General features: G+C 38.1%; 3 protein-coding genes across 4 annotated transcripts in view; all 3 read left to right on the top strand.

Annotated features, from left to right (window-relative positions):
* Nucleotides 1-1,749: 1,749 nt before the first annotated feature.
* On the top strand, nt 1,750-7,122 carry LOC115734479 (proteasome subunit alpha type-3). The gene is made up of 10 exons (XM_030665295.2): nt 1,750-2,001; nt 2,115-2,154; nt 2,261-2,344; nt 3,256-3,329; nt 4,153-4,239; nt 4,354-4,438; nt 4,626-4,672; nt 5,910-5,975; nt 6,613-6,703; nt 6,889-7,122. Exons 1-10 carry the CDS (start codon nt 1,898-1,900, stop codon nt 6,958-6,960), a joined length of 750 nt encoding a protein of 249 aa, XP_030521155.1. The 5' UTR covers nt 1,750-1,897; the 3' UTR covers nt 6,961-7,122.
* A 2,123-nt stretch (nt 7,123-9,245) lies between these two features.
* LOC115734280 (COP9 signalosome complex subunit 2) lies at nt 9,246-14,228 on the top strand. Of its 2 annotated transcripts, none has more exons than XM_030664989.2 (12): nt 9,246-9,400; nt 9,752-9,844; nt 10,477-10,555; nt 11,185-11,425; nt 11,504-11,578; nt 11,668-11,802; nt 12,071-12,258; nt 12,923-12,991; nt 13,085-13,175; nt 13,276-13,410; nt 13,664-13,776; nt 13,894-14,228. In XM_030664989.2, the coding sequence occupies exons 1-12, from the start codon at nt 9,391-9,393 to the stop codon at nt 13,982-13,984; spliced, it is 1,320 nt and encodes a 439-aa protein (XP_030520849.1). In that variant the 5' UTR covers nt 9,246-9,390; the 3' UTR covers nt 13,985-14,228. The 2 variants fall into 2 exon arrangements, with proteins under 2 accessions (XP_030520849.1, XP_030520850.1); XM_030664990.2 differs by having other exon boundaries at nt 9,254-9,400; nt 9,758-9,844.
* Nucleotides 12,269-14,909, top strand: part of LOC115734285 (calmodulin-like) — a 26,983-nt gene continuing 24,342 nt past the window's right edge. The window contains exons 1-2 of the mRNA XM_048279978.1: nt 12,269-12,283; nt 14,254-14,258. The gene's annotated coding sequence lies outside the window, so the exon portion shown is untranslated. The remainder of the gene's footprint in view (nt 12,284-14,253; nt 14,259-14,909) is intronic.

Here is a 14,909-nt window from a genome sequence, read left to right as displayed (position 1 = left end):
ATTTTGTTTTTATCAAGTGATTATTTACAGAGAGGACGGTATAGGTCAAAATGAGTTGATTACGGGGTGAGGTGGGAGCGAGGTTTCCCGTGAAAATTACAAGGCGGCTTCGTTCGTGGCTGAAGTGAAAAGGGCGGGAAAGAGGCGGACGGGTGAGGTAAATGGGTATGGACCTGCCCCGATGACAAGCTGACCCGTTTACGGACGGGTTCCCCGTCAATAAACGGATTGGGCAACATGGCTCGGTAATGGGTCCAGTCAACCCCGTTATCCGCGAAGAAGAGAAAATATTTTCTCCGCAAACCTTTCGCCAAAAGTTGATTGCTGTTCTTTCCTTTTTTTTTTCTTTAAATGAGTCCTGCCATGGTTTCGGATGAGGATTGAATTGGCGTGACAGAGAACATGAAGAGTAAATTTAAGAGCAAAGGACAGCGCATGACGTGAATTTAAAATATATTAAGATTTCATTTATTTCCTAAAAAAAAGAACAGTCTTAAAATATTTTTATTGAAAATGATCGTTTTATATCGCTCGAGATAATTAGTCAAACTATTTTCATTATCGACAACAATATAGGCCGATGACAAAAACTATTTTTCGTACTCTCATTTTTATAAGAGATTTTTTTTTGTCAGAATAAGAGGAAAAAAACTAATTTGGGGTAAATTCGTATTAGTTTGAAGTTTTTCGTGGTATTATTTTTATATATAATCTCTAACAATAATCACCTGTGTGAGCAGTTAATATATATATGTATGTATATATTTTGGCCATAACATACTAAGTATAATTGTAACTATGTTTTCAAGTTTCTAGGCCTCCTATTTGCTCGCCGAACTCATCCAAAAAGGGTTACAAAATTACCCATGCCACTAGTCACTCAAGTGTCCATCAATATCTTTGTTTTCAACCAGCGTAGTAGTTTTCGTGTCCTCCTCTTTATTGCGAAAAGAACACTACAAGTACAATTATCGTAATTTTTGTATATTGCTTACTTTAGTGCCAAAAATTTTCGATCGATCAAACTCAAAATTTTTGCTACGTAATTAGTACAAATACAAGCGGGAAAATGACACTATTCCCCTAAATTTTGATGCAGTGCAATGCCATCCTTTAACTTTTAATAGAAGCATAGCATATTCCTCTGTTGAATTTGAAATAGATCGAGATAAATATATACTTTATAATCCGAATAATAATATATTTAAGAAAACTTGTGACTAGTATCGAATGACTTATTTGACTTTATTTTGAAAAGCCGAGGCCGAGATTGAACAAATCGAAAGTTTAGGGATTACATTTAATAATTAGGAATAATTGAAGGATGACATGGAACCTTGATATCGTTGCTCCTTATAGAACTTGATTTCAATCGCCATCAGGTAGCAAGCTCTACGCCTCTCAGCAAACTTATGGTCGTACCCTATTCATCCAATCAAGTCTGGTAACGGGTCTTCCAACAAGTCCTACGAGGAGTTTTAGGAACTCTTGAATAGTTGTCTCGGACAGTTCCTTTTCGAAGGGCGGAATCGAAGTATAGATATCTCTGCATTTCTCCCGGTGGGTTGACATTTGTTGCTCATTTTTCGCTTATTTGCAAATGGGCCGTTGACCAAAAAATGGGCCGTTGATCCGTGGGCCAATACTAAATGGACCTCCACTACACCACATTTCTTAGGCCCGTTCTAACCGAGACAACAGGCCCAAACAAAATAATAAAAAAAAATGATCGAAAAAGAAAAGGGGAGTCTCTCCTCACTGTCTTGAGATTCAAGTAAGAACCTCGTAAACAGCTTGAGCTGCTGTCTCTGCTTCTCCATCTTCTTTCTCCACTCCCCGAAGCGAACAGGGACCGGAACGAAAAAATCGCAGAGCTTGAAATCCAGCGGGAAGAACCATGAGCAGCATCGGCACAGGTTACGACCTCTCGGTCACCACTTTCTCTCCCGATGGCCGCGTTTTCCAGATCGAATACGCCGCCAAGGCCGTCGACAACAGCGGGTCTCCTCTCTCTCTCTCTCTCTCTCTCTCTCTCTCTCTAGATTGTTCATCTTGTGGTTCTGTTTCTCTCCGGTTTGGATTTTTCACATTTAGGTTTTTTCCGCTGTTCGCAGTACTGTGATAGGCATCAGGTGCAAGGACGGGATTGTCATGGTAGGTTTTCTTTGCTGAATCGTCTTCTTTTGATGATTTTGTTGCCAATACCGTGCGATTTATGGAAGTTGATGGCGCTGGTTAAATGCTTTGGGGCTTCGATTAGGGCGTCGAGAAGCTGATAACGTCGAAAATGATGTTGCCTGGTTCCAATCGGCGAATCCACGCCGTCCATCGTCATTCCGGCATGGTAATTGTGCTTTACTTCCCCTTGGCTACACTTCAATCCTCTTCATCATCTGACTTAGATGTCAACACAGCAGATTTACTACACTTTCTCGTCGTAGACTTAGTTACGTACGGCCCCTACGGTCTTTTCATCGTTTCTATTTCTTTGTTCCTCGGTTCGAATATCTGTAGCTTAAGCATTTGATACTTCAGAATATTGCTCATTGTTGCTTCTTAATATTGAGTTTGGTGTGTTTGATATGAGACTTCTATTGTGTGAATCGAAGATAGGAAGATACTTTTAAGACCTATGACATGCTAATTAAGGTGCCTAGAAGAATGCTTTTTCATGTAGGATTCGATGCATATTATAGGGTTGGACTTGTTTACCTTTTTAGATGAATTATTCCTATTTTTCCTGCAATCATATGTACATTCCATCCATATGATTAGAGAGACTTTGCAAGTTTAGGAAAATCTTTTACCATGACACGACCAAGGGCTACCGTATTACTCCGGACTGCAAAACTATGATTGTTAGAGCACATTTTGAAAGCATTAAAATGCACTTGTGGTGTGGGTTCGTTAGTTTGTGTAACACCTCATACTTTGTGAGATGGAAGGATTTTTTTAAATTTTGTCCTCCTTATGGTACCTTTAAGAAGCTGCTGCACAAGTGATTGACCATTCTTTTTACTTCCGAAAGAGTGCTGTCATTTTCTAAATTCTCCTATTGGTTGTAATGAATGTTGTAAAGGTGTCCTCATGCTTTTGTAGTCTATATTACTTAAACTGACCGAGTGTCAAGCATAAGCCCGTATCCCTTTTGGACAATCGTTTCTTAGAAGCACTTGCCTGCATCTTGTGAGTAATCCACTGGTAATGTGTTTTCAGGTAATTTTTTAATTCTCTCTCTCTCTCTCTCTGAATCAGGCTGTTGCTGGCTTAGCAGCAGATGGGAGACAAATTGTTGCACGAGCAAAGTCTGAGGCAACTAATTATGATAGGTTTGTACTGGATTCACACCCACCTCAAACCTTAATCGCTGTGGAGCTGCTTATATTAATCTGGAAACAGCTTTATGAGTTTGTCTCCTTTTTTAGCAAGTACTTAGGTTTTTGTTGGTCCTTTGGTGTGATTTGGCTCCATATTGAAGAGGGTTTCAATTTTTAGAGCACGTGTATCATTGAGGCTGTAAAACGTGTGCAGCAACAATTATTATTAGTAAATATCGTGAGGATGAAAATGATGCATAAGTCGTGCAGTAAATTAAAATATTCTGGCTTTTTTTTTTTGGCTTCAGACATTTTCCCAATGCCATACTGAAGTTATGATAGCTTCCTAGAACTATATGTAGTTAACTGTCCTCTCAATGATGTAGTTATCTGTAAAGAGCATCTCTTCACTTTAAGGTAGTAGAAAGTTCAAATATCGGCTCAAATTTCTTAATCATCAAATCCGAGCTGCATACTGGTTTTATGGTACTCTTTCATGTTCTTTTTGTGTAATATTGTAAAATTTTATTAGAGCAGGCGACTTTCAGATTGTTCAAGAGTGGAGACAATTTCGGCTGATGATTGTAATCAAGCTGAAGATATATGGATTATTATGTGCTGATTCTAACTTCTAATCATCATCTAGTGCTCGCCTTTGGATTGTTGAGTGAAATAAAGATATTTCTCGCACTTTTGATTCAGATAGTTGTGTAACTGTGTTAAATTCTGGTGAATGTGTTGCTTTAAGCTGTAGACAAGGACTTGATCGCTGATTAGCTTTTCCTTGTGGATTGGATGGTTTGCTAACTCATCATCGTCATGTCCTCAAGTGCAGTGTTTATGGGGAAGCCATTCCTGTAAAGGAGCTTGCTGAACGTGTTGCTAATTATGTACATTTGTGCACCCTCTATTGGTGGCTCAGGTTGAGATTAATGTCACCCTTGTGGTTGCTCATGCTCTTTTGTACCTCTTTCTGGTGCATTACCTCTTTTCTTATGAGTGCAGGATATTTAGATTTTTGCTGTTGTTTCTGCAGGCCTTTTGGTTGTGGAGTTATTCTCGGAGGTTATGACAGAGACGGACCTCAATTATACATGATTGAACCGTCTGGTATTTCCTATGTGAGTGGTCCCATTCCAATCTCTCACATTTTTGCTTCATGTGGTTTCCTCTAAGTTGTTCATCTGAATTTAGTGGCTACCCTTCCCTTAATTTGCTTTTTGGTTACTTGTTTGATGTTATTTAAAAACTGGTTCATTTTGTTATTCACCCTGTTCTGAACATTCTTGCTCTCGACTTTTGTTGTAGAGATACTTTGGGGCTGCAATTGGCAAGGGAAAGCAAGCTGCGAAGACGTAAGTCTCTTGCTCGTTTGTGCAGGAAAAGTATTACCAACTAAATGGAAAAGCACATGAAAGCGAGATTTCTGTGGCTTTACTTTTATGTGACTTACTTCTGCAATGATACCTATGGCATCTGATATTAATGTGTTAATTCAATCTCTACTTCTGTTTGGAATAAATAGCATTTTAAACTTTTGCTAGGGTTGGCATCACCAGATGTGCTTGGTTCCCTTTTGACTGTAGGGTTTGTAGTGGGTTTGAGATTTAGATGGCGGGTACCTAAAACTCAAATAATCATTAAATTCAATTTTCTTTTCATATACACAAGGTTGTTTACTTTCGCCGACCCCAACTAGTTTGGGATAAAGGTGATGTTGATGTTGATACACTAGGTTGTTTACTTTCCGGAAATGTACACTAGCTGTTTGTGTAATTTTATTTCATTTGCATTTGATATATCTATTTATTCAAAATAGTCAAATTAGACACAATTATGCTGGTTTTGGTTTCCCTTGTACTCGATTGTACAGGTTTTGGGACTCCATTTAAATCTTATCTCTGGTTTGGGGTGGCTGTAGCTTATGTTTGGGTTCAAGTTTGGGCTAGGGTCAACTGTCCCAAAACTGCTTGCTCCTATCCCTCACTTTCTTTTAATTGATTGGGGTGATTTTATGGCTAATGGGTATCGGCTTGGGCCAGAGTCAACTGTCCCAAACTTGTCTGCTGTTATCCCTATGTTTTGATTGATTTGGTCCTTCTGTTATGAAAGCCTCTATGTTGCACCCTTCACGTAATAATTTGGAATGGATTTGTGATCTATTAGCACGTATCGAGCTATGTTATTTTGCCATTCTTCTTAGCCTATTATGGCCTATTAGGTAATGAGACTCTAAACTTTTGCTGTCTATTGAAAGATGTCATATTGGAGTGGCACATATCTGGGATCAAAGTAAATTTCGTACTCTTTCTTTCAATGCTTTTGCTTTTATGCCAAGTAGAACTTTGGGGGCAGCATTTGATTCTGTTGGATCTAATTGTGTTGATATAAGCGGTTAACTGTCATTACATCTCGATTGTGCAAATGTTAAGAATTCATTTTTGTATCAGGCCAACAGTATAGCATGTGTTTCTGATTTAAAAAAAAAAAACAGTGTACTTGGGTTCGGCTGTGCTAGTCTGTTTTTCTAATCTCGGTGAAACAACTCATTTAAGGTTTTGTTGTCTAATGTGACTTAATTGGTGTTAACAGAGAAATTGAAAAGTTAAAGCTCTCAGAGATGACGTGCAGGGAAGGAGTTATTGAAGTAGCTAAGATGTAAGTTTTCCTCTTAGTTTTATGTCTTGTTGTGTACATACCATGGAATTTTTTCTCATATAGTGCGTAATTTCGAGTTTCTCTTGATTCATCCTTTGTAGTTTGTAGCCTGCTTCTTTTTGGTTTATGTCGTTGGAAGCTGTTGATTAATATGTTGAATTATATCCCTCTTTTGTACTGTTTCTGTTTTGACGCACGCTGAACCTCACTGCACTATCCTTGACTCTTGCTCCATGGCATGATTATTTAGAGAGTTGCTTGAGTGCAATTCCTTGGATATAGCCAAATTGAACTTGCTTCTTAACTGCAACTGAAGTATTAGAAACCCATAGGACCACCCATTTTGAGTGAAGCAGCAGGATCAATTCACTGGAACTATATCTTCACCGGAGTAATTAACTTGCTTGCCCAATTACTAAATATAATGGAGAGGTATATGCAGTCATAGTGGTATTAGAAATTGGCTAACCCGGGATTGGCAATTGTGTGTGGTGAGAGGGTTTAAATAGTAAGCCGGGAGATAGCCTGAGATTTTATCCCTTTCCTTTTACACTTTTTGGAAGAAAGTATGTGAAGTTTGTTTTATGGGAAATCAAGAATGGTAAATTCCTTATACATCTGGTTTGCCACTAAGCAGCATCTACAAGGTGCACGATGAGGCAAAGGACAAGGCGTTTGAACTAGAAATGAGCTGGGTCTGCGACGAGTCAAAGAGGCAGCAGGAGAAGGTATTGTCATCTCTCTCCATGCTTCTTTTCATACGCGGAAGGACATCGCCTTCTACTCATACGGTTCTGAATTCATACGCCGAAGGACGTCGCCTTCTACTCATATTATGCTTTCAGAACCGTCCTTGCTTTAAAACTCGCATGTTGTCTGGCTGAGTCGTTTGCCATTGCCAACCCAATCACAGGTTCCTGACAACCTCCTAGAGGAAGCGAAGGCTGCAGCTCGATTGGCATTGGAAGAGATGGATGCTGATTAAATATTCCAGCCCACTTTTAATGCATGATTTTACTGTTGTGATATTGACTGTACGATTTTAAGGAATTCTTTTGGTGGTTTCTTGCAAGGAACAGTCAGAGATTGATCTACGTCTAAGTGAATTTCTCATCTGAGAGGCCTATGGTTTTCTCTTGTTCTTCAATTTGAATAGCGGTCTCTCTTTCTCGCTGTTTTTTCTTCTTTCGGGGCCTAAGCTCGCGAAGTCATCAGTTGCTGCAAACGGTCAGCTAAACATTGAAAGCCTTACTATCAGATAACAATGTCTCCGACAGGGGTATCGTAATATTATTCCTGTGTTTCTTGTGCTCTCCAGGGGTGTGTGTGTCGACTAATATTTTCGAAACTATTGGTTTTTGGAAATAATCTGAATTTTGCAAATCTGCTATTAGTTTTCAAATTTTTCCTTTTTTTTTTTTTTTAAATTTCATATTGCCCAATGTAATTTTAAGAAGTTGCCATTTTTGTATGTGAACTTTGCCAATTTTGTATGAAAATAGAGTCAGATTTGTGAAGAAGCAAGGCTCTTATTTTGTAAATTTTCAACTATATTTCTATTTAACCACTAGGGGTTTGCCTCGGGGGTTGCTTTTTCCATTTGGGAAGGGAGGATGGGGATTCGACTTTCCACCTTGGGACGGAGTAAGGTAGAGACGCGTGAGAGAGTGGGGTTTCGCAATCGACACTTGGCACATAATGCACACATAGTGGCTTGTGTAGTAGAATAAGATATGATAAAATTAGATAAAAAAATTTTATTTTTATTTTAGTTAATTTTAAGTTTAAACTTTTAGGCTATCTTTCGCATGCTTGATTTGACTAATGTTTTTACTTGGTTTTTTTCTTTTCTTCATGGATAACAACAAACCCTGACATTCTACGAGTGAAAATCATTGCCGGTATTAAGAGAAAGGAGAATAAAAATTATTCTGTAATATGTTTACTTTGTGCGGGGTAAGTAACTAATTAGTTAATTATAGTTAAAGCCGGAGCTAAAAGAGTGAAGGCTTGACTCTTGAGTGTTTCTCATGTAGCACTTCACTTTGCCTCTATGATTGCTAAGTGGCTCATATTTGACCATTGAATTGTCATCCTCATGTTTCTATTGTTTATTGAGTTTAAATTTCAAAGAAAATGACAAAATTAGTGAAAGTATCTAAACGTATTCTCCAACATCTTTTTGAACTGCCTTCTCCCATTTGTTTTAAATTTGAAGAAAAAGAAAAGTGACAAAACTTGTTGAAATGTATTATAATTATATTTTCAAGATATTTATCTCCAATATATATAAACTATACTGATAGACACAATACGTTCAGTTAATCAAATTTGACTTAGAGAGAGAAGTGTATATTATTAGGTGAATTGTATTGATATTTGAAGTATAATTCATATCAACATGTGAATAATTACTCAATTTACCTATTTAATATAACATGCATGCCGAAATTTCATTTAGTTTTATGTCTTCTCTTGAACTCAACTTATATTGAATGCATCTTATATGCTTCAAAGTAGATTCATTCAGTTGAGATTTAAAAATGAACATAATTTTATTGGAAGCTCGAGTAATGTTTAATTGAATTGAAAAAAAGAAGGTAAAGAGAGAATCTTATAAGCTGTAATGTAATAGCCCATTGTTCGACATGTTGCCTTTAACATTATCGCTCAAATAAAATTTAAGAATTAGACATAAAAGTAATGGTTTCAAGTTTTTAGTTAAACGAATATAGAACGAAAAAGACATTTGAAAAATACGACACTAAAGAATGAAATCCGCAAACTCCGACAAAAAAATGAATTTGTTAAGAACCTACTAATGTTGAAACTCTCCTTTCCTGCTTTATTTAATAATACAGTTCCCACTTAAAAAAAAATCTTTTATTTGGTATTTTCAATAGATAATAACCTAAAATATACTTAGACAGAAACGTTATAGAGAGACGTGTATAGAGTAGCCAGTTATATTTATGGGCGATCCAAATGAAAAAAAAAAACCCATTTTTGTACAAGACCCCTCTAATTACAAGGGTAAATCCACATAGAGATCGATGGGAAGTCTTTAGATACAAGCGGATATTTCATACATAGCCCTCGGAATGAATATTCATGTATACTATTATCTCGGAACATTTTAGAGCCTACTTCATCGGCATGTTGGGCTTGAAATATCTGGACTGGGCCTAGAAGATTCAAAATAAATGGGCCAATACACCAATTCATGGGCTATCTCCTTAGCCAACTTCATCGGCCCGCTGGGCTTGAAAATCTATGGGCCGCAACACTGGCCTCCGGCATCTTCTTCTAATTCTGCCACCGTCCCGAGCGCTGCGAAGATCAAATTCATCGGACAATTCTACTTACCATCGCCGGTTCGTCGCTGGGAGATTTCTCTCTACCTTCGCAAGCTGCAATGGCTTCAGGTCTCTTCTCTCTTTCAACATCTTGCTGTTAGTTGCTAGCTCACTGCCGTTCATCGGCCTCGGCCTCGGCCTCCCTACTCCTAGGTTTCTTTGATCATCGGTTTTACTGTCTTGGTCTGATCGATCTACTGACAAAACGGGGAAAAAATTGTTGCACTAGGGTTTGGTCCTAACGCGTTCATTCTCGATGACGTTTAAGGGAAGGAAGGATGTTCTCTTCAGTGTTATGATTTTTTTTTTTTTTGCTGTGCTGGAATAAACTATGGGGAGTCCTGTTGGCGCTGTTCTTCTGGCTTTATCTACTGTTTTAAGATCATCGTTGGTTACTTTACTGGTTCGCTGGATTCCCAGATGCAGATATGGAGGATTATGGTTTTGAATATTCGGATGAGGAGCCTGAGGAGCAGGACGTTGACATTGAGAATCAGTATTACAACTCTAAAGGTATTTTCGACCTCTCTTAAGCAATCTGTCTGTTGGGCACTCTTTTGTCGTGTCCTGATTGGGTTGTGCTTTGCATCATTTTTATGCCGTTGGGGAGCTCTTTCCGGTTAGGCGAATCTTTGTTGTTGAAAGAGGAATGTTTGATTACCGCCCATTTGACCAGATTAGCAGATTCCATGGTGCTTAGCTACTGTTCTGGGGGATGAATCATTTGCAATGTGGTCTGTGATGGAACTTGGATAAGATCCTAGTGTACTTTCTGGGAGAGTTGGGGAGCCGTGTCCCTTTACTGGCAAACTTCCTTTAGATTAATGTTTGAGCATAATCATGTCACTGGAAGTGATGGGCGGAGATAATTTTTGTTTCCTGCTCTTTTATTTGACTATTCGTTCATTGTCTTTGTTAAGGTTTCCTATTTGTTCCTGTATCAACAGCAGAATACTTCCGTTTCGGGGAAGTTTTTGCTATTAAGGAAACTTAAAATATCTAGAGTTATTCAGTTACCAGAGACGTATGTTATAAATCGATCTAATTTGCTTACACGGTGCACTTCTTGAGTAGCACGCACAATTTTCTTTAATATTTTTTAATTGTTTATCCTGAATGTAGCTTGATTTGATTTTGCAATGTAGGCCTCATAGAAACTGATCCAGAAGGAGCACTTGCAGGCTTTGCTGAGGTTGTCCGCATGGAACCTGAGAAGGCTGAATGGTGAGTGCTGTAGGTTTTTTATACCTGTGGCATAATCAATTGCTTGGAAGAAATTTTTAGTTCGCTTAAAATTGCAAGTGAAGTTACATGTGGTTCCTTCCATAAAACAAAGATGAACTTTTTTTGGCCAGTGTTGAGCCTGCAAACCGCAAATAACAGCTGAAACATTCAGAAGAAAGAATTTCTTTTATGTACCCCGAGTCAGCTTTCTTGAAATAATTCTTGACAGGAGAAAAACTACTCTGGTGAATTGGCTGGTCATTAGTTTATATCAATGAGTGAAAAAAGAACAACTTGAGCAAAGATTTAGGAAAAATTGAATGGAAGCTCTAATATAGGATCCATTCCATCTCTCTGTCATTTTTGTCTGAAGAGGTTTGTCTTGGGTACAGGGATGGGCATTGGACTGTGACCACTTTCCTTTATGCAAAGTACATTTTTCTAGGTGTTCCGTAGTCATGGTTTCCATATTTTGTATGGAATGTTTGTGCAGTGATGAACTGATAAGAGTTGTCTGCATAAATTTAATAGCTTTCAGCTTTGCAGCTCAAGAATATCTCTTTTATAATTCTAAATTACCATGAGTACTACTGTGCTATTGATCATCTTTCTCTTAACTTGTTTTATAGGGGATTTAAAGCTCTTAAGCAAACCGTCAAGCTTTATTATCGGTTGGGAAAGTATAAAGAAATGATGGATTCTTACAGAGTGATGCTTACATACATCAAATCAGCGGTGACAAGAAACTACAGTGAAAAATGTATAAACAATGTAATGGATTTTGTTTCGGGATCAGCCAGTCAGAATTTTAGTCTTCTACAGGAGTTTTATCAGACTACTCTAAAGGCTCTTGAAGAGGCAAAGAATGAGGTCACCAATCTTGCCTAATCACTCTGTTTGCAACAATGCCATTTTTCTTGTGAAATTTATGCTTTTTATAATTTGCAGAGACTTTGGTTCAAGACAAATCTCAAGCTTTGCAAGATTTGGTTTGATATGGGCGAATATGGAAGAATGAATAAGGTGCCATTTTATTGGATAGTATTTGCACAGTATGGCTGACATAATTTGTCAATGGCAAGCTATGCTTATAATCTTCTGTAAATAACTAGATTTTGAAGGAGCTCCACAAATCTTGCCAAAGAGAGGATGGTACTGATGACCACAAGAAAGGAAGCCAGCTTCTTGAAGTGTACGCTATTGAGATCCAAATGTACACTGAGACTAAGAATAATAAGAAGCTTAAGGTAATTTCTACTTTCTCAAAGTGGTTAATCGAAGTTTTTCTAAAATATTTCATCTATCTATGGTTCGAACTTGCAATGCTGTAGATTTTCTCTCTTTATTAGTGTCAGTGTTCTTATCAAGCCGATAAAGGTAACTCTTTCAGCAATCAAGCAATACCATATTTCTACCACTTCTAAATCTTGTGCCGTAATTGTCTTGTAAACTGTTCTGTAAATTGTCCATTTTAAATTACTTTTGGACACCAACTGAAATTAATGATGGCTGCAGCAATTGTATCAAAAAGCACTTGCAATCAAGTCAGCTATACCACATCCAAGAATTATGGGTATAATTCGGGAATGTGGCGGTAAGATGCATATGGCCGAGCGCACGTGGGCTGAGGCAGCGACTGATTTCTTTGAAGCCTTCAAAAATTATGATGAAGCTGGGAACCAAAGGCGAATCCAATGTCTAAAGTATGGTTACTTGTCCTTCCGTCTTGTCTTGATTAAATTGCTGATGATTATTCCTACTGGATTATTCTCATTTATCCCATTGGAGGATGGTTCATGCTGAAGCAAGTATGGCTGGCTTTTTTGAGGAAAAATTGGTTTCCCTTGACAATTTGTATGGGTTGGTCTGTTGTTATCTAGGCAAAGTGCACTTTGGTTATCCTTCCACTGCTAGTTGATGGATTGAATTTTAACTTTGGGGTGAGGAGAAAATACATTTTTCACAAGACAAATTAGTAGGAAGGCAACAATGTCTTTGATGTTTCTGAAAGAAGCATTAGATGTGGGACCTTAACCAAGATTATCAACTGAACCTAACCTTCTTGTATGTTTGAAAGTCTCCCATTAAGAGAGTGGAAGAAATTCAAAAATTTAGGATATAAATGTCTTTTTTTGTTTTGTTTCACAAGTTTCTATAGTTTGAACTGTGATCCTTGGCTTGCCACTGTTTGTGGGTTATGAAATTTAACCTTGTATAAGCGAGTAGAAACCACTAAATGCTCAGATATGAACAACAGAAGATATTCTTTTCTTATCTTACTGTTACTTTGCCATTTTTGTGGAGTGTGAAGTTTGTACTTTTGTGTAACTTGAGGCCACTATAGTGTCTATTTGCATTCTGTGGCAGATATTTGGTTCTGGCTAATATGCTGATGGAGTCTGAAGTTAATCCATTCGATGGCCAAGAAGCAAAGCCGTAAGTACTCTTTCTTCTCTCTACCTCCTTCCTCCCCAAAATAATGCCTTTATTCCTCTTTCACTTTTTTTAATGGTCCGGCACACTCTGTAGGTATAAGAATGACCCTGAAATTTTAGCCATGACAAATCTTATAGCTGCATATCAACGAAATGAGATTCTAGAATTTGAGAAAATCCTTAAGGTATGTTAACCTTTTTTGTCTATTTTTATTAACGATTTGTGCCTGTGTTTCACCGGTTCCGTTCTCCCTAAATTAAGTTACCATTGGCACATTTTTCTAGAGCAACAGAAGAACCATAATGGATGACCCATTCATCCGGAATTATATTGAAGATCTTTTGAAGAACATCAGGACACAAGTATTGCTTAAACTTATCAAGCCTTATACCAGAATCCGCATCCCTTTCATCTCGAAGGTAAAGGCTCTGGTTTTAGTTTCACTAATTATTGTATTCTCCGGAATAGGTGTTAGATCTTCATTGCTGATATGATTTAGCTACAGATTCACTTACGTAGCTTCAAACTTATAAGCAAGTTCTTTTTTTGCTGTTAAGCATAGTGATATTTACTTGGTCAATCAATATACTAATGATTATCGTTACTTCCATCTGCCTCTTTTATTCTCTATGCCTCCCTACTTACTGGCTTATTGAAACTTGTTACGTCCAGGAACTTAACGTGCCAGAAAAGGACGTCGAGCAGTTGTTGGTTTCTCTAATTTTGGACAACCGTATTGATGGGCACATTGATCAAGTAAATCGGTTGTTAGAGCGTGGTGACAGGTACCATATCATCTTTCTGGTGCACCGCGCAATGTTAGAAGTTGTTCATCTTTTATGCCATTCTCCTGTGTACATGAATCTGAAACTCCAAGATCTTTTTTTCAAAATCCAAACCAGGTCAAAGGGAATGAAGAAGTACGCTGCTATTGATAAGTGGAACACGCAGCTGAAGTCTCTTTATCAAACTATAAACAACAGAGTGTATTGAGTTTTGCTGCATAGACGATTGGCCGGCATTTTGAGCGATATTCTTTGCTGGAGTCAAGGTAGAATTTGTCTGCTTTTCTTCTTGGAGAGTTGTAATATCAGGTGATCTGTTCAATAGCGCTAGGGGGACATTCTTGTTTTGATTGCCCTTGACATGGTTCTTCTTGTAATTGCATCCACATGATGTGTACAAAATGATAATTGCAAGAGATTGATGGTGACAAAATTGAATGTTGTTTGCAGAACTATAGACTGCCCGTTGTTGAGAAGCTTTTGTGATTTTTTTTTTGCCTCCCATCTTTTTTATCCTGTTTCTCAGATGACTATTCTGCGTCAAACCATACTTAATCTTTACTCTAAGCCGGCTGAGGCCAGGTGTCTCCGACCAAGAAAAGTTTCAGGTGGTCGTTTTGATCCTTTCTCTAGTCTCTCCCCTGTTTCGGTGCCACAACTCTATCACGTGAATTGCATTTTTGGAATAGAGAATGGAGAGCTGCAATTATCTGAGATGGATTGTGAGATTATTGGCGGGCCTACAGAAAGATTTATGGTCTCTAGTGAAGACAGTCAACTCTCTCTAAACAACCACCGTCAGTCATCGTGAGCACAACAGCATGGCGAATGAGAGACCAATTTACATATTCTGGAAAAAAGGACAGTCTTCCGGAACACAACAGCATGGCGAATGAATCAAATTCAAGCGATTACCTTTTTACTAATGTTAAGAGGGCTTGAATAACTCATACGAATGCAATGAGATGATTAGTGCTAGTAATCTCATCTAGGCTTTAATCATGTGAGTTTCACATCCGTGACGGAATGTTCGGGTTGACTCATACCAACCTCGCACCGTCTGTAATCTGAAGGCAGCGGAGCCAATAGCCTTTTTTCCTGACTACCTCTCCTCGATCCTACAAATTTGCGGT

This window comes from Rhodamnia argentea, chromosome 6 (assembly GCF_020921035.1).
Source record: "Rhodamnia argentea isolate NSW1041297 chromosome 6, ASM2092103v1, whole genome shotgun sequence".
Taxonomy (NCBI): domain Eukaryota; kingdom Viridiplantae; phylum Streptophyta; class Magnoliopsida; order Myrtales; family Myrtaceae; genus Rhodamnia; species Rhodamnia argentea.
Note: the sequence above shows the minus strand (reverse complement) of the source record. Positions and strands in the feature narration are given on the sequence as shown.

Bases quoted from the DNA above. Each gene is read 5' to 3' on its own strand.
- LOC115734479 (XM_030665295.2), top strand. From the start codon at position 1,898: ATGAGCAGCATCGGCACAGGTTACGACCTCTCGGTCACCACTTTCTCT. The intron at 4,240-4,353 runs GTTGAGATTAAT...TTGTTTCTGCAG, and splicing joins ACCCTCTATTGGTGGCTCAG to GCCTTTTGGTTGTGGAGTTA. The intron at 4,673-5,909 runs GTAAGTCTCTTG...TGGTGTTAACAG, and splicing joins GGAAAGCAAGCTGCGAAGAC to AGAAATTGAAAAGTTAAAGC.
- LOC115734280 (XM_030664989.2), top strand. The intron at 10,556-11,184 runs GTGAGTGCTGTA...CTTGTTTTATAG, and splicing joins GAACCTGAGAAGGCTGAATG to GGGATTTAAAGCTCTTAAGC. The intron at 12,992-13,084 runs GTAAGTACTCTT...CACACTCTGTAG, and splicing joins GATGGCCAAGAAGCAAAGCC to GTATAAGAATGACCCTGAAA.